Genomic DNA, 24,574 nt, shown 5'->3' on the forward strand with positions numbered 1-24,574 from the left:
TTCATGAAGGATTTTGTTCCCTCCAGTTTAGATACAGGATTTAGAAAATGGTCAGAACATGGACTCGCTAACCTATACCAACTCCTGAAGGATGGCAGACTTAAGTCATTCCAGCAGTTGAGAGAGGAATTTAAACTTCCCAACACAGATTTTTTCCCGATATCTACAATTAAGGGACTTCCTAACGAAACATAAGCAATGGGATAAAGTTCTGGAGCCCACTCCAATTGAAGAGTTCCTAATGAAATTACAAACAGGAAATGGGGATAAGAAAATCATAGGCCATTTTTACCAAATATTTTTAGGCATGAATTTGAACAATACGCTTCAAATAAAAGGGCGTTGGGAAATTGAAATGAATACAGACATACCACAGGACATATGGGAAGAAATATGCACCGAAGCACATCTAGTGACCAACTCTAATAGCTGGAGGGAATTCAAATGGAAAGTGATTTCTAGATTTTTTCGTACACCAGAAATAGTGGCCAAAATGGGCCCTACACACTCGAATAAATGTTGGAGAAATTGTGGTACACATATTGGCAATCATATTCACATATTTTGGACATGCCCCAAATTAAAAACATTTTGGGAAGAGGTATTTCGGGCACTCGAAGATGTATTCGACCAAAATTTCACCAAAGATCCAAAAATGGCACTGCTGGGAGCAATACCAGAAGGCATTGATGGAAGAGCCAAAAAATATCTCTTACAAATATTGCTTACAGCAGCAGTTAAATGCATTACAATTAAGTGGCTAAAACCTGAGCAATACAATTTATGGATTGAGAAGATATGGGAAATCTACCACATAGAACAAATAACCTATTCCATAAGACTCCAAAAAGACACATTTGTTAAAAGGTGGAGCCCTGCCATGATTGTACTAGTGCAGTGATCGGTGATCTGAGTGTTCTTATATATCCTGGATCATACTTGTGTCTTGTCTTCCTGACCCAGGTCCCCTCTCTGGGCACGTGCACGCATCCATACAGCACACACCCATACAACACACTCCCCCTCCCTTACCTCCGACCCCTTACCACATTTATTATTATTTAAATTTATTTATTTATTCATTTTACTTTGTTTTATTTTAATTATTTGGATTGTCTAGGTCTGTGTCCTCCCTTTCTCTCTGAATCCAATTGAAAATATTAAGTCTTGTTTTTTTTTTTTTTTCTGTTTTTGTTTTTTTTTGTGTGTTTTCTCTCTCCTCCTTGTTTTAAGCTGTAAGATTTTTTTTTTAAAAAACTATGAGACAGCTATAAAAATGAAAATACAGTGGTATAGAATGTTATTATGATTGTATGAGTTGCTGAAACTGCAATAAAATTTAAGTTAAAAAAAAATACAAAAAATGTAATAAATGATATTAGACTTGTTTAAAAAAACTGCCATCCTTATCTAGACATATGACACCCAGAACATGCCCCAAACTTCCGGTTTCACTTTGGCTCTCTATAGTAACTGTTTGATTGTTAGTAGCGGAGTCCGTCATTCCAATATATTGGATTTAGATTGCCTACCTGAGCATATCTCATTGACAGCCGCCTCGCTGTTTACTGTTCATGCTCTTTATACCATGTGAGAGCTTGTGTAAAAAACTACAAGTGCCGTGCACATCAGACCATGGTTGCATGTTTTTGACTGAATTCTTTGTTAACAACAAGAATAGTTTGGTTGCACTTTAAACGGTTACACAATAGTTGTTCTTCTGTTATATTTCCGACAAAGTAGCCACTCAGTGTTTGCCATAGTATTAAACTGCACTTTTTGTTGCCACGGTAACCATGGGTGACACCAAATCAACCAGGATTGAAATCTTAAGTATTACAACATTAAAAGGTCCTGTATTCGATATTCAGAGCATTAATATAGCAGCAAACAAAGATATAGAGGAGTAATGTCTACCTGAGCAGAGAATGAAGTCGCTCTCTCTGTGTGTGTGTGTGTTGTAATCAGAGCTTCTCTGTGCTTTGTTGACATAGCCGGGCCGCCGCTCTGCACTGCTCTCATACGGCGGTTAGAGCTGATAACGCCGTCCCGACCGATGGCGTTGTTGCAGAAACGTAGCGTACAACCTCCAGTTCCCCCTCAGGTAAAATCTGTTAGCTCTGTCAAGCACCGTTGCCTTTGTTTGCACTATTAGCGCTGTTAGCATCATTAGCTGTGAGCCGGCAGCTCAGCCGTCGCCATGTTGAGAGCCGTGTGGAGGCACTAGATATGCTCTGAATTTTGAGTACCTTTAAGTAGCTTTTCAGTTTGGAAAAATCCTCTTATTTGTACTGTTTTATTTGCTTGATGTTATTTAACTAGTGCTGAAATGTTTTATTCTGTTTTTCCCATGTAAAGCGTACGTTGATTTGAAAGGTGTTGCTTACAAAACTATATATATATATATATATATATATATATATATATGTATATATATATGTATATATAGTTATATATAACTATATATATATATATATATATATATATATATAACTATATATATAGTTATATATATATATATATATATATATAACTATATATATATATATATAACTATATATATATATATAGTTATATATATATATATATATATAACTATATATATATATATATATATATATAACTATATATATATAAATATATATAGTTATATATATATATATTTATATATATATATATAACTATATATATTTATATATATATATATATATAAACTATATATATATATATATATATATATATAAACTATATATATATATATATATATATATAACTATATATATATATATATATATATATATATAACTATATATATATATATATATATATATAACTATATATATATATATATATATATATATATATATATATATATATATATAACTATATATATATATAGTTATATATATATATATATATATATATATATATAACTATATATATATATATATATATATATATAACTATATATATATATATATATATATAACTATATATATATATATATATATATATATAACTATATATATATATATATATATATATAACTATATATATATATATATATATATAAAATGTCTTCAAAATGTTGCCTGAAATATTTGGTATCTTTGGACACTTTTGGATCTGCTCTGAATTTAAAATGAAGTTCAGTTGGTCTGAACAATATATGGCTGCACATCATGAGCTGAGGGTCGGAGCGGTTTAATATAATAAAGAAATATTTTAAGACGTACTTTATTTGTTCTGTCTGAGGGAAGATGGTGGAGTGGAGAGCTACTCATGTACATCTTGCACAAATTTGATAAATAAATGAAGGAAGAAAAGGAGGGCCTGAGAGCAAGACAAAGAGCGGCAGAGCACTGTAGCTGTCTTTTCAACTTTGTGCTTTTGCAACAAGACATAATGTAATCTCTCCTTGAGACGGAAGGATTTTTATAACCTGCGCTGGCTGGGCCTTGAGCGGCAGAAGAGACAGGCTGGGTGAAGGCTGTTTATCCCGCGGTGTCCTTGATATAAACATGTGAAAAATCTCTCCGTTTTCTCTCTCAGCTAAATCAATACAAAGACATTCGGCCTCTGAGCAATGTTCTAGCTCTGCTGCAAAAGTTTTTCATCCTGCCTCCATTCACAGCCGCGTCCTTCGACGCAAACGAACGACGGACGCTGAGGTCCTGCTTACTGTGAGTTCATGAATGTGGCCATGCACTCAATGTCATCCTTTCGCCACACCAAAGACAACCTTCTGTGAAGACCCTTGTGTGACATTGTGTAAGATATTTATTTGGTCGCTACATCAGAACTGCCTGAAACCGAACATACTGTATAGTAAGCCAGGAACCGCTCAGAACTTCTGCATTATTCTCACAGTTTTTCTCATTCAGACAACTTCTTTGCTTGTTTTTTTCAAACTTCTCTGTAATCACCTCTGATTTCCCCGAAGCCCCCTTCCTCTCTCTCTCTCTCAGGTAGCAGCCAACCCTAACCTGTGATCCCTCTTAGGAGCAATTAAGATAAACCTCTAATTCATCTGCTTTATCCCGACCTGTCTCTCTCAGTCTCTCATTCACTTGACCTCCACTCCTCCCTTCCTTCAAACCACCCTCCACCCCTCATTCCCCACCTCATCCTCCTTCAGTGACAGAGGCAAGGAGAGCATTGAGTCATGACATCATAATTCACCGGCTCCTGTTTTCACGGTTAAATCAATATCAGTGTGTCCGAGTCAAGGTTGGAGGCCGGCCTTCACAGCTCAACTCTTCCCTACTTCTTTCTCATAGAAAACCATATAAATTGTCCCTAAAATAATTAAGCCTTCAGATCCGTCGCTGGCCTATATTTTTTACCGGCTCCATGCCTGATGAACAGCGCTGCCAGAGAGTCAAGGTAATGCTGAGAATAGAACTGATTCCTTGTCTGCCTCTCTCTGCCTTTTTTCCCTCCTCTCTCTCACTATTAATAACACATCTGTTTAATTAACACCGGCCTATTGACTGCTGCTTTTTTTTTTTATTTCCCTTTGATGTGTGACACATTGTGCCATCAGGCATGTGTCACACAACAGTCATTTCACTAGAACAGCAGGTGATGGCCAAATCACGTTACCTCACCCAAAATCGAATGCCTTAAAAAAGACGGTAATTTATCGTGCCATCTATCACTGGAATAGCTGCCCTCTTTACATCCGTCAATCCTCTAACAAATCCTCATTCAAATACCATCGAAGAATACATTACTTAAGCAGCTGATCTATAGTCCAGCGTTGGTCATGTATGGCTTTTCTTTTGTTCCTTTTCCCTGATGATGGGCCTTGAAGCTAAATGGTTGTGGAAGATGTGTATGAAGGTGAAATTTTTATATGATTGGGAAATTTGAATGTTATTAATGTAACACAAATATGATGTTGTATATATGTATGTATGTGATACATGTAATGTACTGGACTTTGGACCCCAGGAAGACTAGCTGGTGCCATTGGTATCAGCTAATGGGAATCCTTTTTAAATAATTAAATAAATAAACATAATGCATTTTTAGTTGATCCTTTTCTTAATCTTTCACGTGAGCGAAAGAGATTTTAAAAAGTGCTTTAAATTATCATCTGAAGTGGGTTCTTGCAAAAGAAAAATATTTTTTATAGCCTAGTGGTGTGTCTTGAATGTGTGAGAGAGCCAAAGAAAAGTGTGTTTATATATATGTGTGTGAGAGAGAGAGAGAGGAAGAAGAGGAGGTGGAGAAAGAGGAGGTGCCTTTCTTAATCTTTCACATGTGAGCGAAAGAGATTTTAAAAAGTGCTTTAAATTATCATCTGAAGTGGGTTCTTGCAACAAAAAAAAACATTTTTATAGCCTAATGGTGTTGTCTTGAATGTGTGAGAGAGCCCAAGAAAAGTGTGTTTATATATATATATATATGTGTGTGTGTGAGAGAGAGAGAGAGGAAGAAGAGGAGGTGGAGAAAGAGGAGGTGCCTGCAGTCTGGTGGAGGCGGAATATGCAGAGAAACAGGCTCTGAAATAGCAGGGACAGACAGGAGCTAATATAAACGTGCTGCCCTTCACTCAGGGGCTATCAGGGGGTTAAGGAAAACACAGCTACCTCCTGTCACTGACCTCCAGGCAGCTTCAAAGAGACACACACAGTGAGCTGAGCTCCGGCTCATGTAGAGCGGCCAGCTTGGCCATGGCCACGCTGGAGGGCTGCCGCTGTCTGGGTGCCAGCGGTCGGAACAACAACAGCATCCTCTACAGCATCTTGAAGAGTGACAGCCTTGCAACTGCAGAGGAGCAACAACAACAACATCCCCAAACATTGCAACACTTGCTCCACAAGACCTCCTCCTCCACCACAACCAGTGCAGCCCCAGCATCTCTGCAGGAGCTCCGGCAGCAGCAGCAGCAGTCGTCGTCCTGCTCCTGCGGCTCGACGCGCCGCAGAGGAGTCCTCCGATCCCCGCAGGTGACGTGCAAAGCAGCCTCGGCGGTGCTGGTGAAGACGCTGCGCTTCGTGAAGAACGTGCCGTGCTTTCGAGAGCTGCCGGAGGACGACCAGCTGATGTTGATCCGGAGCGGATGGGCTCCTCTGCTGGTGCTGGGGCTTGCTCAAGACCGGGTGGACTTTGAGACCACGGAGACGGTGGAGCCCAGCATGCTGCAGCGCATCCTCACCGGTCTACCGGAGCGGCAGAGCGGAGAGGTGGTGCTGCAGGCCGGACAGAGCGGCAGCAGCAGCAGCAGCAGCAGCAGCAGGGCGGCGGTGGCGGCCGGGGTCTCTGTGGTGGATATCGATGCGATCAAAGCCTTCCTGAAGAAGTGCTGGAGTGTAGACATCAGTACCAAGGAGTATGCGTACCTGAAAGGAGCTGTGCTGTTCAACCCAGGTATGGTGGTTAATATACCTGTGCGTAAAAGTCATTTCACTCAGATGGCACAAAGCAAATACAGACTGTCAGGGCTCCTGTCAGGCTGGGTTTAATATACTTAGCTTTTATTTTTCATATATTAGTTTATTTGGAAATTGACTATTAATAGAGAAGAAGCATAGGCTATATAGTACATATGTGTATCATTGAAATGAGATGTAGAAGGTGCCATTGATCCTATAATAATCAGAGAGATGGTGGTGGGTAATATACCTGTGCGTAAAAGTTGTTTCACTCAGATGGCACAAAGCAAATCAGGGCTCCTCTCAGGCTGGGTTTATTATACTTCGCTTTTATATTTCATATATAAGTTTATTTGGAAATTGACTATTTATAGAGAAGAAGCATATAGGCTATATATAGTGAAGATGTGTATCATTGAAATGAGATGTAGAAGGTGCCATTAATCCTATAAATAATCAGTTACCAGTTTGAAAGATTTGGGGTTTTATTGCACCTTCTTGCTTATAGAGAAGAAGCTTATATAGGCTTTAAATATAGTGCAGATGCATGTTTTCTAGCAGCAACATGTGTATCATTGAATTGATATGTAGAAGGTGGTGCCATTAATCCTATAAAGAGTATGCGTATACCTGAAAGGAGCTGTGCTGTTCAACCCAGGTATGGTGGTGGTTAATAATACCTGTGCGTAAAAGTTATTTCCCTCAGATGGCACAAAGCAAATACAGACTGCTCCTCTCAGGCTGGGTTTATTATTATACGCTTATTGATTAGCTTTTATTTTTCATATAATAGTTTAATTGGAAATTAAATTGGAAATACAATTTTTTTAAAGGTAGTCACAATTTTTTTTTTTTTTAAAGCTAGTCACATGTCAAAGACAATTTTTGGAACAGTAATGCAAAACAGCACTTTACTATGGACATAAATGCACTTTTCTCTGCTGCTAAACACGACTGCAAATTGTATGAAATTGTGTCTGAAACGTTTACTTATTTTATTCTTCTATTGTTATTTTTAGGTATGTTAATTTTAATACTTATTTATTCTATCCTTTTTTAATGCACTGACGGGAGCTGGGAGGAAACAATATTTAGTTTCCTTCTGTGTATGCCAATACTCAGTGAAATGACAATAAAGTGAATCTTGAATCTTGAAATTGACTATTTATAGAGAAGAAGCATAGGCTATATATAGTGCAGACACATGTTTTCTAACAGCAACATGTGTATGAGATATAGAAGGTGCCATTCATCCCATAAATAATCTTGATTTGGGGGTTTTATTGCACCTTCTTGCACAGTATGTAGCCTGGAAACCATACTGAACTTTTTCTTTCAACTCCTCTCACTTTTCATCTCTTTTTCTTTCATTTTCTCCTCTCCCCAGATGTGGAGGGTCTGCGCTGCCTCCACTACATCCAGTCTCTGCGTCGTGAGGCGCACCAGGCTCTGAACGAGCACGTCCGGCTGATCCACCGCGAGGACACGACACGGTTCGCCAAGCTGCTCATAGCTTTGTCCATGCTGAGGGCCATCAGCCCGCCGGTGGTCGCGCAGCTCTTCTTCAGACCCGTTATAGGGAGCGTCAGCATCGAGGAGGTGCTCATGGAGATGTTCTATGGGAAATAGGTCACCACATGTGGGCTGCAGGTGAATTCAGCAGATGGACTGAAATGCTCCAAAGCTCTTTATAGGGTAAAGGAGGTGAGGGGGCAGATGAAGAAGATATTAGGGACTGCATTTACAACTACTTAATGTGGGAGATCTTCAAGGACTGTGAAACACAAGCAAGTGTGTGTGTGTGTGTTTGTGTGTGTGTGTGTATGTGCGTGTGTGTATGTGCGTGTGTGTATGAGAGATAGGAAGAGAGTGTGTTGAAGGCAAGATATGTTATATTGGAGGAAAAATACAAAAGCAGCTGCTGGAATTCATAACTTATTTGTTTTTATATAAACTATTTTTCTATAATAAAAAAAACAAAATACTCTCTGAACTTTTGTCCTTGTCTGTGTGTGATAATCAGCTCATCACTGACACACTTTTCACTGGGGCAAGTGTGAAATCAGTCCTACAGACACAATCTAGGAGATAATGTCGCAGTACGTAAGCAATGAGTGGACTCATAAATCTGACATCACCTTGAAAAATGTGAGTCACACTGATTCAACTCCTGTTCACAGTGGGTTATTGATAAAGGTTTATTATGTCAACTAAGATGCGGCTACATGTTCAGTTACTCACACCGGCTGTTCAATGTCCAGCAGGTATCAATGAAGAGTTTATAACAATGTTACTGTGACTTCTAAATACTGGTGAAATGCCACATTAGACCACCAGAGTGCAACAGTATACCACACATGCATCACCCTCGCCATCGACCAACACGCACAGACAGAAATGGTGTAGTAAAAGTGCTTCAGGTAATACTCTCTCTCCAACTCTGGCCATTACCGTGTGGACTTTTGTGGATTGCATGCCCCCTGGCAGCAAGTACAGGTTGGAGGACTGGCTCACTAGAAAAAGAGAATCATATCCTGCCTTTATGTGCATCTAGAGACTGCACATAAAGGCAAAGATGGATACTGTAGTCTTATGGCATCATCATACAACATTAGGTTCCATTAATTCTATAGAGATCTAAGTGATGAAACACTGTACAACAATGGCGCAAAGATTTCCTGCTCTAACAGTAGCCTACGGTACAGTACGGCCAAATTATTTTTACGAGTCCCTGGACGCCTGATTACCGCTTCCAGCCTCCATTCCATACTTAGTCACTGTTCAAAGGCCAGATGGCCTGTACCTGTGCTCAGTCCCTGCAGTTTTGTTTTGGCCCACTCCGACAAAATAATCTGGCTAGAAGGTTACTATTTTACATTTAGACATGCCCTGTTCTGTTAAAGAGGACCTATTAATGCTGTTATGCTTTTCCCTTACCTTTGGTGTGTAATATAGTTTTTTGTGCATGTAAAAGGTCTGCAAAGTTACAAAGCCCAAAGTCCACGCCAAAGGGTGTTACTCTCCCCCTACAGAAACACTGCTCCTGAACTGCCTGAAACACCTCGCTCGAAGTCCCGCCTTTTCTTCCGTAACGTGGTGATGTAACCAAGTAATATGTAACGGATAATGTATAGCGATCCGGTCATTGTTGTGAAATAAACCCCGACGGGTCACCCCTTCAGGGCGATGCGGTGGACCCGACGTGCAACGGAGGCTATACATTATTCCATTTATTACGTCAATAATTTGACACTACAACCATAGCAACGCTCTGCTATAAAGAAATAACAGACCGTAGAACGACATGGTTGACCAGATTTGAGTATTAAACAAAGCTGTGTATAAATTTGCAAAATACCTGCCTAGCGGTTAATTTGGCACGCCCTCAAACAAAGCTCTAGAGCGGAGCTGGAGCGGAGTCTGAAGAGTTTTGCTCAATCACAATCAGAGCAGTTGGGGGGAGCTCAAACAGAGCTTTCAGACAGAGGGTTAAAAAAGGTGTGAGAAAAATAAAGCCTTTTTTTTTCAACAGTAAAGCATGTTCTAGTAGAAACCCAAAATACAAGTATGCACCTGAAAATAAGCATAATAGGTCCTCTAAGTTTTGGATTATACCCTAACCTAACTAAAGGAAAGGAAGTGAAAATGAGTTAGAAAGAGATGGACAGAGATAGACATACATCTCCTATCAGTCAGACAGCCACTGACTAGACCATCAAATGACCTCCTGTTCCTGGGTAGACCTTAAAACAGGGAGCATTGCCGTCAGTACTGTAGCTGCAACAGCACAAGGAAACCGAGGAGGCTGAGAGTGAAGGGCGGCAGGTGGCATACTGTTCAAAACTCACAAAGCAGGAGAGTTTCAGCAAGCAACAACCTTATTAAACTCCTCTTTGATGTAGAGTGAAACAGACTGATGGGATCAAAGGTATCACCAGCCACATTCCTGTGCCTGATGGAGGTGTTTGATAGGTCTTATTGAGTAAAGTTTGTCAGGGATCTGTCCGTTCACGTAGCAGCCTTGTCTGCAAGCTAGAGCATCTGCTATTTGGTAGTTACAACAAAGGAAAAAAGAAAATGAAATATTAAAAAGTAGTAGTAAAATGGATTTTCCAGTATTATTTTAACTCAAATTGCAGTCTGCATTCAAAAACTCAATGAAAATGTTTTCAAGAGCAGTAAAAAGTGTGCCTCCAAGTAGCAATCTGTGTGGTTTATTTATATTCAGCACAGAATAATCACATGCAATCAAAACAAAATTACACTGGAAGGAAGGACTTCAAGACGATAATGATAAGCTGAGAACATGTGATACCAGCTGGATGTTCATGTGAGACCATCACTGATAACTCTCACACACCGCCCGGTGGTCTGATAAGGCATTGCAGGAAAAGACAACATTGATGCACAAGCAAACCCACTCTGGCACATACAGTTACCACTGTGGACTTTGCTCTTAAGACATTCTTATTTACAGGGTTACTTTAAGGAAGTTTTACTCAAGTACAATTTCTTAGTTAGTAAGTCAGCCAAATGCAGGCCTACTCTGGGTGAAATGGCAGTAGGGTGGGTAAAGGAAAAATGTATATGATGATGTGGATATATGATAGCCCTATTAAATTAAAGAACACATTTAGGGTTCACAATAAAAGTACATTAACATGTCAGTGTACACACATCACACCACAGAGCCCCTATGTCCAAACCAACAACATATTTCTACAGACAGCATTCTGCAGCCTGCATACAGTACAACCGATTATCGATTATCAATTACACAACTGCCTTCCTCAGTGTAGCCTACCCCTTACTAGAGATAACCAGAAAAGAGGTCAAAACTCAGACAATTAGCCTACACAAAAAAATAGTATCCATGGTATATGTAAATTAATCTAATGTACAAACTTGATTAAAGCATCCAACCTAGTTGTTATATAATAATAATAATAATATTAATAAATAATAATAATAAAGTATAAAAAAGAAAAGAGGTCAAAACTCAGACAATTAGTCTACACAAAAAAATAGTATCCATGGTATATGTAAATTAATCTAATGTACAAACTTGATTAAAGCATCCAACCTAGTTGTTATATAATAATAATATTAATAAATAATAATAATAAAGTATAAAAAAGAAAAGAGGTCAAAACTCAGACAATTAGCCTACACAAAAAAATAGTATCCATGGTATATGTAAATTAATCTAATGTACAAACTTGATTATAGCAACCAACCTAGTTGTTATATAATAATAATATTAATAAATAATAATAATAATAATAAAGTATAAAAAAAAAGAAAAGAGGTCAAAACTCAGACAATTTGCCTACACAAAAAAATGACCAACACTAAATAAAGAGATGTGGACACTGCAGCAGGTGCAACAATTTAACCACATAAGTTAAATATCCTGCCACTTCTTACAGCAGAATAAATCATCACAAGGCAGACAACACATGTATAAACAAACTCCACAGAGACTGCAGCCACAAACACATACACGTTTAGCTGCACTTAGGCCGATAGTTAGTTGTTGTTGTTGTACTCACCTGTCTGAAGGACACCATGCAATCCTCCACACCTGCTCCAGGTTCACCTTCTCTGCTCCCACTGCACTCCTCAAAGTTTTCAAACATTTTGAGCTGAAAGAAGCTCTGCAGCCGCACCGGAAAGTAAAAAGTTCCTCCACAACACCGAGCATTTTAGCATTTATCCTGATCTGGGAGGCGAACCTAAAGGTCACTCAACAGGTGGGTGCGTTTGATTTGTGTCCCTTTGCATGCACCCTGGGTGGTGAATTAAACCAGTGATTAATTACAACCGCTTAAACCCTTAACCTACAATAACATAATTCTTTCTTAAAGTGCATTGAACTGTTAATTAACTACATTAAGTCCGCTGCCCGCTAAATTATGAAGCCTGCTCCAGTGAAGGCATGACCCGCCCTCCTCTGCCTCTGATTAGCTCACTGCCTTCTATTCGTTCTTGGATTGGTTAGGTTTCGGTATGGAGTCAGCCAATGAGAGGGAGAGTAGGTGCTAATCAGCGGCAGAGGCCGGCCCAGGTGCGACAGGTGTTATGTTGAATAGTGATGGGAATTCTGGCTCTTTTTAGTGAGCCAGATCTTTTGGCTCAGCTCCCCAAGAAGAGCCGGCTCTTTCGGCTCCAAAACGGCTCTTCGTTTTACCACTTCTGCCTTTTATAATTCAGCCAAATTTAGCACTGTTTTGACCTATGATTAGTATGTGTGCACATATATCACTTAAATTATTCAATATAATTATACTAAACCATATCATTTCCAGAATATCATAATTTTACATGCTGCTTCGTTTCCGACTGTCACTCATCTTGTCTGCTATTTGCGCACCGCACTCCTCTCTCTCTTTCTCTCCTTCTCTCCCTCCTGCTCTGTACCTGTAGACCGTCAGCGCGCCGCGAACCCCCGCCCCTCCCTGCTTGATGGTATGATCCTTGTCTGTCATCATCTGGTTGGTCGCATGGATGTCATTAACACAACATTCAGTCGCAGTCATTGCATGGAGTGCCCCTGGCGTGGAGAGGATCATCCTGTCATACTGCCTTGAATTAATAAAAAAAAAAAAAAAACGGCTCTCGGACTGGAGCCGGCTCTTATCGTTCACTTAAAAGAACCGGCCCTTTGAACCGACTCGTTCGCGACCAACACATCACTAATGTTGAAGTCTGTTCCCCCATCGAATAATGTTTCCCTTCTGTTAAAATGATAGCGCCCACCTCAGTAGTTAGGGTTAAGGGGTAAGGGTTGGTTCAGGTTTAGTGATGCCTTCAAATGTGGTCGTGTTTACCGCATTCACAAGAAGAGTCCATACATGAACGCCCCCTTCTTTAAGTATTCACGACCTGGTAAGTGGAAAGTTAATGAAAGCTCTGAGTTTGTGAGTTGTGACGTGTTTGTTGACGTTGTCAGAAATGGCGGAGGCCATGGAAGTTAATTTTTCGGTGCATAATAAGTGAATATAATTGTGATTTTAGTTGTGTATTGTTTTTCTTCGTAATTTTATAATATGTCTGAGGAAAATGTTAATATTTCAAACGGCCTCATCTTTTTTCTCTGTCATTATGCCTTTGCATTTCCTGCATACCACACATGAGCGAAATTGAGCCAATCGCCATGCATGACCACAGCTTCAGTTACACTGTGCATGTGTTGCACCCCATTACCCCAAAACCCGTGTCCACCCGTGTCCCAGCCTCCTTCCATAGGCCTTGCATTATGTTACCCACTTGCTCGCTTGCTAAATGGTTAGTCTCTGTGGCTTCTAGACGCCGACAGTAACGTTAATATTGCCGCAGCGGTGTTCTCACGACTTATCCACTTGAACGAGCATATCGTGTACACGACTTCCCATGTTGTAAACTCAGCACACAAGTTTCATTTGAAGGCACCATAGGTAAGGGGAAACAGTAACACATATCGACGGGTAACAGAACTCAACACAACACCGGCACCCCCCACCTCCTGGCCAGTGAACATACACATTTAAAAAGTGTATCTTTTCCAAAGTGTCACCTCTGTGAAGCTCAGCTCTGCCTTCCTGCGGCCGCAGACACATCAGCAGCTTTTTCTCTGCTGCAGCTGCTGATTTGGCTCATTTCTTTTATTCCAAGTAGTAGCCTACAATAACTGAGATTAAAAATACTTAAGTAAAAGTAAAATTAAATTTTTTTAAAAATAAAAGTACACAAAAAACGACTTTGTTACTGTATCGACAGTTAATGTAATTTGTTACTTCCACGCACCCCTGCTTATTTCTGTCTATCTCCTTTAGATGTTCCCTCTCTATGGAGCCTATTTTCTCTCCAATTAACTCCTTAATTGCTCTGTGTGATAAAGAGTCTATTAATCCTGTGTCTGCTAATAAAACTCCAGCTGTCTGGCAGGAGGCTGCCAACACGCAGCAGTCACCAGCTCTACTTGTGGTTGACAACATGTTGTGTGTGCTTGCATGTGTGTCCAACTGTTGGCATCTTTATTAGGCCACAGTAAGTTCCAGTGGTTGTGGTTCATTTGTGTTCAATAATACAGTTATATCTGTTTTTTTCCTATATGTTTGCAGAGTCTGAAACCATCTGAGCTCCTTTTGTGCAGCCTGGCACCAACAAAAATGTCCATGCAGCCCGTCTTTTATGGTGACAAACTCTGTCTCTCACTCACTTTCTCCCTTCCTCTCAATTTAACTCTGTCCCTGTCTTTTTCCGCTGCCCCAGTTTTTCTTTGTCTCTGTTCTCTCCTGGGATTGACAGAGAATCAGTAAATCTGCTTTGTGTTTCTGTGTTTACCAGCGTTCAATCACAAACACCCCTTGCAGGTAGTGTGAATCCCCAGGAGATGGCACTGTTTGGCAGCACTGCACCACCATCGTGTTTAGGTTGCCAAGCAAAAGTCAGGCATCAAATGAGACTCCTTGGCTTTAAGCCAAAATGTTTCTTTTATCAGCACTTTTTTAAAAGGTTTACCTTTGGCATTTCTGCCTCTATCTGACAGGAGAGATATACTGGAAACATGGGGAGAGAGCAAGGGGGATACGATGCAACGAAAGTCCCCAGCCAGAGTCGAACCAGGGAAATGAAGATTGCATGGAGAGCGCTCAGAGACCCCCATATCAGCACACTTTAAACTGTGAGATTCCCATCATGACCTCCACCATTACATGCTGTCTAATTGTTGACCTTCCTTCTTTGCACTCTGCATTGACATACTACTATAAATGATAATGTTTGTTAGTGTTGTATGATGATGTAATGTGAGAATCATTGGGAGGACAGGAATACACACATTACAACAAATCTGGACAGTAGCTCCTACCTACTGTCCTTTAAAGTAAATCTCTCATGATTCATTGTTTGCAAAGCACATTTAATAATCTCCCTGTAGAGGTTTGTTCTGGGTTTTATTTTATTAATTTACAATTTTTCAAATCTGTCTTAAAACAATAGTCAGGTGCTCAAACGAACACTGAAACACTTTTTCCTTGCTGTAATCTTTCTTCCTGTTCATATTGGCCATTACAAGATCCCTTCTTAATGCATTTCCAAATGTAAGTGATGGGGGATAATAAATGAGTATCTACGATAGACTGTATATAAGAAGTGCACATAATCACTGTGATGTCACCCATTGGTTGTAGACTGCTGTTTTGAAGCCTCAAGTTTGGCATTTTTTTGCCGTCGCCATCTCAGTCTTTGGTCGTCGCCACCAGAAGGGGTATGACAGGGTGGAGCTAAATACAACTGAACACTGAATAAGACATTTTTAGGCAACAAAAAAGGTTATAATTAACTTCCATGAGCTGAAAACACACTGTGAAAGGGTTAAAGTTGTAAAATGAAAAACACGGACAACTCCTAGATCGGACAACGATGTGGTAGCGACCTGTCAATCACAAGGTAGTCACGCCCTAAAGCATACCCTGCTCTAAGGTCTATTTTACTCTAAATGGGACCATAATTTACTAAACATCATGCTGTATTGAAGAAGACTTACTTTACTGAGGTAATAAATCAAGTGAGAAGTAGGGTAATTTTCTCATAGACTTCTATACAATCTTTTGCAACCAGAGGATACATCCCCTGCCCCCCCCCCCGCTGCTTTAAGACACTTCCGCATTGGCTTCACTTTTCAGACCCTGGAGATTGCCGCCTGGGGAAAACATAGAGGGAATTTTGTACTAAAAAACAGAAGGTCTTGATTTGATTAACTGCTGAAGAGTCATTTTGGCTTCAGATAAACTCTGAAAGATATTTCAAGTTTTATTCATGGAATAAGCACCCTGGATTTTGTCCCTGTCTCTTCCATCAGAAGCGTGTCAACAAGGGATCTCTTAATGGCCTGTATGAATTAAGCAGGCAAAAACAGATTCAATATTTGAAAAACAAATGTGAAACTATCCTTTAATACCCTGAAGTTATTTCTTAAATAATCAGAATGTGCAGATGCCTACACTGCTTTTAGGTTGTCTAGCACTAATATAGTCTTGTACTGTTGTCCACTATAAAAGGCACAATTTATTTTTAGTGTTTAGAAGCTTTCCAACAGTATCTGGAGACGCTGATGCTTGTTCATCGTCCTTGACAAACTCACTTTCCCCCCCGTTAGTCAACTGTTGTCACCAAATAAGTCATAAAGAGTGAACATGCCATTAATCTGACTATTAATGTGGATTTTTAGGCGAATAATCAGTACGTGATGTTATGAAATGCTGCCAACAAACGGTCAAGGTTGGACACAAATAAAAACATCAAAAGGAAATCAATGTTTTTAATGTGCAGTGAGAAAGTAAGGGCAACTGATAATGATTGTGTTTCTATAAAGATAGACATTTCTTTCCAAGTGAAAATCGTGTTTATATATTTATATAAATATCTATATTATATATAGAATACATATCTATTTGCTATGCATACTCAAAAATCACACCTTCAAATATATTTAAAAAGTCTTTCAAAACACAAATGTATTCTTTTCTTTCCTTAAACATGAACTATCCATATGAACCAAAGGAATTATCAGGATGGGAATAATATTATGTTTTAAAAACCAAAACATTGAAAATGCTTTACTTTTGAATCTAGAACAGTAGAGGAGATATTTTTTTTTTCCATGTGGGATTCAAAAGCCACCTTAAACCTCTTTAACAAACCAGGAACCACATTGCAAGTGTACAAAACCAGCATAACACTTATACACAAATCCCCTTTCTATGGTCGATGAAATGCAAATAAGTATGACTTCTCAAGCAAACTCTTTTTCTGTTATAAAAATAGAATTCTTTTTAAAATAATCTACAGATTTCCTTTTAAGGTGAGGCATTTCACTATCACTCTAAAACAGCAAGGCTGTTTGTTTCAATAGAAAATATGAAGCTTTAGAGAGAGATCTGCCAGTCTATCGGTCTATCTGATTGGAGAGGACTAGCACTGCCCCCCAATCGCTCCTCCTGTTCGGTCCAACGGGACGGTATATTTTTGCCAGCTCCTCCTTCTTTTTGCATATTCTATGATTTTTTAAAAGAGAGTTTCCTTTTAAACTAGATACACCTTTTACAGGTAAAACAAAAAGAAGTTTCAGCTCCTTGAAGCTCCTGAAATGTCCAGGCAATTCCAAAAGTGTTAAAAATGTTCTCTTAAACTACACAAAGATTGAAAAACAAACAAACAAACAAAAAAAAAAACAGCGCAGGTACATGACATACTGGCTTTCCAAACAAGCGCATTGAAATAAGAATCAAAAACAAACTAAAAAGAGAAAACAATAAAAAATATACAACTCTGTATAACAAGTTAAAGCAAAGTCCTACAGTAGAGAAGGCAACAAACATGATTGAGTAAAACAAACAAAAAGAACAAAACAGGAAAACACTGATGCTACAAAGAAATCGAAATATATGTACAAGACCCTGTTTTCCTTTTGTTTGTGTGTATGCACATTTGTGTGTGTGTGTGTACGTGTATGTGAGTGTGTGCACAATTGCCATAGTGTTGGTTCTTTAATGTGGAGTTCTTGCAAGTCCGTATCTCGCTAGTAGGGGAAACAGTGTTTTCATTATATCTCCTGTAGTTCCACATAGAAAACATCCTCTGTAACAGAGGCGCTGTCCGCTTGAAAAAAACAAAACAAGGGAAACTATGTCCAAAAAACCTGCTGTATCGCCGTCACTTGCTGCCAGTTAACAACGGTTGGAACCGAATGGATCCAAAACACTTTGCGCCGTAATCACGACCATAAACTGTGTCCCTACCAGACTGAGCCTAGTCACGTCTGGCTCCGACTGATCTTCCCGCAGCTGATGCTGAGCCTGTTCATCATTACCAGATGACGCTGGAGATGCTGGTTTCTCTTGGCAGCAGAGGGAGCATGGCGTTGTTGGCGTGCGCCTCCTCCAGGCTGTGCTCTCGGCTCTTCCCGGGAGGCCTCTGTCCGTTCAGCAGTGTCAGTGGGATGTTGCAGTAGGTGTGCTGGTTCCCCAGAGAGGAGAGAGGTGGCAGGGTCCCCCCCGGGGGTAAGTCATACTCGTAGCTGCGGTAGTAGTGTTTCTGCCGCATGGTGGTGTGGTAGGTGTTGTGGAAAGAGGAGCGCAGCTCGGGGTGGGCGGTCGCCATGGCGGTGGAGGTGGCTGCCGCCATGGAGATGGCAGAGACGGTCTGCAGCTCCCCGAAGGGGCCCTGCTCGCTGACGTCCAGCGCCGGCTCGTGGGTGAGCATAGGCTCTGTGCGCCTGAACGGCATCTCGTACTGCAGCTGCTTCCAGAACTTGGAGTTGAGCTTGTTGCTCTTGGCGCCGCGCCACTTGATGACGGTGAGGGTTTTAATGGTATGCTTGAGGGCCTCCACCTCCTGGTAGTTCATGATGCCGCGCAGCTCGGCGCACTCAATCAGGATGACTTTGATCTCGCCAGTCACCAGCATGTTGCGCAGCCGCGTCTCCAGCTCGAAGATGCTCCAGCCTCGCCGCACCACGTAGTTGGGTGTCATGACTATAATGAGGCGCTTGCTCTGGTCCACGCAGCGCGCCACGTCCTCTATGTAGGCTGCGGGAAACGAGAGGTAAAGAAAGAAAATAAGAGACATAAGAGCAGCAAAATAGTGGAGTAATGTACATTCAGTATGTTCTGAGCTGATTTAATGAGGACGGGACCACAACACTTAATGATGGATGAACATACAGCATCAGACACAAAACACAAGACAATGACAGGTTTGTTGTCCACCTCTAGTATCTGGTCAAATAACAACTCATTTTATTCTATAGTTCATAGTGTGTAGAGAAAGACATAGGGACTACGCATGTGTGTGTACCTACATATCTAAAAGCATGCTCTTTGTTCAGCTGAATATGTGTCTTTTGTTGTGGTGCAGTGTAAAGTATTATTCTATGTATTGTGATCAATACTCTGGAGGGCTGACCCACAGACAAAGCTAAGCGCTGCACTAAATGGCTCCAGATGGGGGCAATGATTGATAAAGCTGTACAGACTATAGGATAAGGCTGAGTCGCTGTCTACTGAACTGGGCCCTGATGTTTCAGAGATCACACAACACGTCTCTTTGAAACTTCCTAGGAGCAAGTAAATGACAGCAGCTGATACAAGAGGAAAAGACTGAGGGTGAGTACCTCCAAAGAGTCGCGTTTCATCCTGGTAATGCTCATTGGTGAGACCTAAACATAAACATTTTAACATTTAGGTCACAGGCAGAACACAGCACAGACACAGAAACATGCTCAAACATAGTCGTAAAAGTTGCCTCTCACTCATCTTTTTTTTTTTGAATTTCACATATGATTAATCATATACCATGTTTTCCTGATTGGACATTCATCTACAATGAGTTTTCTTGGCACTGAGGCCGGCGGCAATCTTCTTTTGATTAAAGGAAAGAGGCGGCAGGGCTCAGAGCCTTCACACACTTCCCACTGATGTTTAATTCTATCTGGACCAACGCGGACGTGTTTGCGTTTTATCTGTTCCACATGAAGCCTACAGTACAAACACACAGCAGCATTACTACTAAGAGAGCACACTGTGTACCGCTGGCATAGACGGACTACTAAGCAGAGTTAGCACGCATGAGAATATGTTCAGACAGAATTTTTGGTGGTTTATTAATGCATGGATGAAAACCAGGGAGGAAGATAAATTTGTTCAATATATCAGCTCCTGGTACACGCTGTATACCATATTCCCATGTCTGTAGTACATAATATGAGAATAGCCAGTGTGAAATACTATGAGCTTCTACTTTTATCCAGAGAGATTTGAGAGGATACAAGAAATTCTGGTCGACAGTATTTGACTGACTTTTCCTTCTTCTCTTATTTTGAAATTTGGAATAATCATCCACTAATCATTTGTGAGTGTGAATGTAGTCCGCTTGCATCTGCCCTAACAGCACAAAACATTGAAACACAAGACAGTGACAATGAAAAACAAAACAGAAGGACCACACACAACAAACACTTCAAGCTAATGAAGTTAACCAGACTTAACAGATGGTGCTTCCTGCTTAACCCTAGCATCAATCTAAAAAGTCAGACAACGCCACCTTCGATTACACCGAACAATCAACTCAGCACGGGTCTCAAACTGCAGACTGATCAGTCCGATTCAGGCAGTGATCCATTTGAAAAAGATTCCTGACGCTTATCTGCCACAACCTACAGCACACTCATGAGTGTCACGATTCTCCAAATCCCCGATTCGATTTGACTTAAAGGACGCAACTTGATTAAATTTTCGATTTAAACATGCCATTGTAAGACTATGGAGTCTTGATTCATAAAGATCAACAGATCATTAGTTTTATGCCCTGACAACTGTCATTTACACTTTCAAATTCTTCTTGAAAATGAGAGGCTATCAAGTGTGATATTTTTTTTGGAACTTACCACAATAAAGGCCATATGGTCAAATTTAAATAATTTATTTAATATGTAATAACAATAACTTATTTCACCAGTTGATACGATTGGTCAATTGGGGAACAAGCTGTTAAACAAGAAAAAGACAATCTGCTAGATGGCAGGAGGGTACTTTACAACAACAGCTAGAGTTTCTTAGAGTTTACGAAGCACACCTGAATGCACCATGACGTCCTTGTCCAATAGCAACGGAAAAGAACGTACGACCGCAGCTCCAGTTACACTGCGCATGTGTCATAGACGGGTGTCCCAGCCTCTCTCAATAGGCCTCGGTCGGCGCCTACATGCTTTAAACTATGGCGAGCATAAACCCCGCTCTACCGCACAAAGCGATGTAGACACACAATCGATTTTAAGTGGACATAGCGCGACCGCGGCTGAAATCGGCAAACAGTTCGATGAGCGCTGTTTACTTTGGTTGCTGCAGTCTCTAAATCTTCTGCAGCCTACAAACTTTAGGCGTTCGTTGTTTACGTAACTACGGGGAAGGCAAATTGTCGCCACACCGGTGACTACAGGGAGCAGGAGGATTTTCCAGTTCTGTTGTTTCTCTGTCATTTTCCGAGTCCAGCAGTGTCCATGGTGTCTCAATGTGCAGCTGCAGGCTACTGGTAAGATACGCTGTGTTGTTTCTTTCCCCTTCGGATGCACGCAAGTACCCGGGAAAAAAAAAATTATAATCGTAGATCCTGCTTTTGATTTCGATGGCCGAAATCAGAAGCTAATTTCGATCGATTTCCGATTTAGAATCAAAATCGTGACACCCCGAAGCTGTACCCTACTGTCATAGCCGCCAATCTTTGGGGACACTAATGGTCTAGAGAGTCCATACTCATTCACTCCGACAACAGTTGTAGGAATCCTAAAGATCTCGTTCTCCGGCCGTCATGCAGTCCATGCGCAGACTCCCATTAATATCTGTTCATTCTCGGTGCAGCTCAAATCCTGCTCGGACATTCATTCCATACCGGTCCGACCCTTTTCAGCCACAATATTCAACTCAGAAATCAGTTTGAGTACCTCACAAGCAGCCATCCTTAACAGCCTTCACCCCATGCTCTCTCTCAGCCTATCCAACTGACTGGAATTGTTTCCAGGCATATCGTACCACCTACCAGCTGCCCTTTCCCTCTCTAGCCATCATGTCTATCTGCAATTTCATCACCCATGCTCGGTCGATTCTGCTTATCAGGATACAGCTTTTTCATTAAGCCATTGTTCTTCTACCTCCAATTATTTCTCACATCAGAACGCTTGACTCTCACCTCCGACCTTCTCAGCCTCTGCATCATCCATTCCAGTCTATCTGAAATCGCCATTCATACTTCTGGTTCTCTCATATCGGTATCTAGACTCCGATCTCAGCCCATACGAGCAACTGACCAAATACTACGGGTGTAACAATACATCCATCTGGATCGATATATCGATTCAATGTTAAACGATCCAATATCATCGATGCTAAGTGAAAACATCGATACATATCATCATCTTTAAGATACGCCTTTATTTTGAAATTCCCATGGCACGTCTGTGTCACCATTTCTGTCCAAGCGCACCTCCTTCCTCAAGAGCCCAATAATAAAATAGTCAAATCATATTTTAGTTGCTTTTTAAGAGTTGATATTAATGTAACTGGTTGTGTTAAATGGGCATATGATGACGTCTCATATCGATCGCAGGCCCCTGAATTGAACCAAAATCGTATCGTGGCAGACTTTGTGATATCAGCAAATATCGTTAATACCGATATAGTATTGTATCGTGATGAAACTTGTGATTTACACCCCTACCAAATGCATCAATTCCAGGTATGCCACCAAAGCCTCAACACAAGACCCACTCTTTCTCACTGAAACAAGGAGAATGACTACTAGATTCTGGTTTGACATGCATTTTCACCAAGTCCTCTGCATTTGGTGTATACTGTATCTTCAGAACACTATTCCAGTCATTTTTTCTCCCACAGCAGCCAGACTGGACATATCAGCTCAAACCATTTCCAACAACACCTCATTTGCGGATCATCTCCGGCATATCGCTCCTAAATTTGAAACAATAACGTCAAACTCATGCTCACCTTAGTTCCATTTTGCCTTCAAAATTTCCGTCCCAGACCGGCCTGAATTGACAACTTCCTCCTACTCTTTAATCCTCTTCCTCACATCCATCCCCAACATCCAATACTTCCTCATTAAACCTTTAAACTCACATTGGTGTGGCGCTGTCCTTGCTACTGAATGACAAAGTGTAACTAATGTGCCACACACTGCAGCAACCACAGTATACGAGCAACTGTAAATGCCCTCACACTCCAATACGATATGATACATGAACATATGTGTGCAACCACGTATACACAAGCAGTCACAGCGCTTACTTCCTGTTGGAATGAGGTCTCGATCTGGGATGAAGAGCTTGTAGCCGTAATGTTTCTCCAGGACATCAGGGAGGATCTCCAGGGCGAAGCGCTCCTCCTCCCTGGTCTCCTGACTCCACTGGTCAGGGTCCACTTTGGTGTAGGACAGGTACGCATCGTAGTCTTTGTTTTCTGAAACACACAGAGAAACAACCGGGAGTGAACTAAATGCATTGACATCCAGCTCAGAAGGCACAATATCCCTGAAGTCCTCATTACAGCATTTTACATGTGCGTTGGCTCAACTTTCACAGCAGTTTCAATTATAAAAACCCTTCACAAAAAACACTATACTACTAATTTTGGGCTCAAGATCTCATCTGCATGGCACACAAAATGAAAATGTCTGTATCAAATTAGGTAATACATCAAACATTTAGTTTATCAAAGCATCACCACATTGTAAAGTATGTTTTAATCATTGTTGCTATTAAAAATAAACTATTATCAGATAATCTTTATCAGATAATGCTGCCAAAAAAATAATTAATTCTCATCCAAACAGAATATGTTATGGTAATTTCCTCAAAGATTATAAGAAATTAATTATATTGTAATAGAATAATATATTGTAAAAATAAATATTCAATTAATGCAGAATCAGTATTTGACATGTTGTAGAATAAGAATAGCTTTATTGAATATTCTGTATCACTGTAAATATATGTAGTCTAAAGCACTGGTTCCCAACCTGAGGGTCCCGACCCCGCTAGGGGTCACCAAAGCTTCAAGGGGGGTCGCCTTCTTGATTTAAAGGGGTGTAAGAATTTTTTTTAAATATACAGTTAGTCTATATCTCAGCATTTAATTCATTTCTGTGAAGAAAACTAAATTAAATTGTTATTTTTTAAGTTAGGATTATTATTTACAAACAGGATAAAGGCACGATGAAGACCTGAATGCAATCATAATTTCCAGGAGCCTTCACTCTCTGCTAAACAGCCTCGTCCTGCATTAGAAAAGTATGCAGTTAAAACAACCAAAGAGCTGATAGAACAATGGCCAAGCATCAGGTGTGTTGAAAATGAAAAAAAAAAAAATTGGGGCTGTCAAAATTGACGTGATAATAACGCAAACTTGTTTTAACGCCACTAATTTTATTTAATCAGTTGTTCTGTACTGTTATTATTATGCATTGAATATAATATGAAATATACATAAAATAGTCAATTAGTCAGTGGTTGTCAGTTTACTCAATGATAGAAAAGGGGTCCCTTAGGGAAAAAGGTTGGGAACCACTGGACTAGAGTCTGACTTTACACCACAGTAAAACTTGATGAAAGTGATGATTGTGTTTGTACTTCACTGCAT

General features: G+C 40.2%; 3 protein-coding genes and 1 long non-coding RNA gene across 5 annotated transcripts in view; 2 read left to right on the forward strand and 2 right to left on the reverse strand.

Annotated features, from left to right (window-relative positions):
• Positions 1-12,417, reverse strand: part of LOC119500812 (uncharacterized protein C13orf42) — a 43,816-nt gene extending 31,399 nt beyond the window's left edge. The window contains exon 1 of the mRNA XM_037790757.1: positions 11,936-12,417. The gene's annotated coding sequence lies outside the window, so the exon portion shown is untranslated. The remainder of the gene's footprint in view (positions 1-11,935) is intronic.
• On the forward strand, positions 5,238-8,376 carry nr0b1 (nuclear receptor subfamily 0, group B, member 1). Its single transcript, XM_037790752.1, has 2 exons — positions 5,238-6,378; positions 7,771-8,376. The coding sequence occupies exons 1-2, from the start codon at positions 5,682-5,684 to the stop codon at positions 8,010-8,012; spliced, it is 939 nt and encodes a 312-aa protein (XP_037646680.1). The 5' UTR covers positions 5,238-5,681; the 3' UTR covers positions 8,013-8,376.
• Positions 12,418-13,102: 685 nt separating the features above from the next.
• On the forward strand, positions 13,103-15,510 carry LOC119500534. Its single transcript, XR_005209633.1, has 4 exons — positions 13,103-13,271; positions 14,486-14,558; positions 14,712-14,811; positions 14,914-15,510. It is a non-coding gene; the product is annotated as an uncharacterized LOC119500534 (long non-coding RNA).
• A 1,162-nt stretch (positions 15,511-16,672) lies between these two features.
• il1rapl1a (interleukin 1 receptor accessory protein-like 1a) overlaps positions 16,673-24,574 on the reverse strand; it is a 204,018-nt gene continuing 196,116 nt past the window's right edge. The window contains exons 10-12 of one of the 2 annotated variants that reach the window (XM_037789517.1): positions 23,225-23,395; positions 19,540-19,584; positions 16,673-18,955 (exon numbers count right to left, since the gene is read on the reverse strand). In XM_037789517.1, the coding sequence (XP_037645445.1) occupies positions 18,234-18,955; positions 19,540-19,584; positions 23,225-23,395 (938 nt within the window). In that variant the 3' untranslated portion in view covers positions 16,673-18,233. The remainder of the gene's footprint in view (positions 18,956-19,539; positions 19,585-23,224; positions 23,396-24,574) is intronic. The other variant, XM_037789518.1, reaches the window with a different exon arrangement.

The sequence above is a fragment of the Sebastes umbrosus genome, chromosome 13 (assembly GCF_015220745.1).
Source record: "Sebastes umbrosus isolate fSebUmb1 chromosome 13, fSebUmb1.pri, whole genome shotgun sequence".
Taxonomy (NCBI): domain Eukaryota; kingdom Metazoa; phylum Chordata; class Actinopteri; order Perciformes; family Sebastidae; genus Sebastes; species Sebastes umbrosus.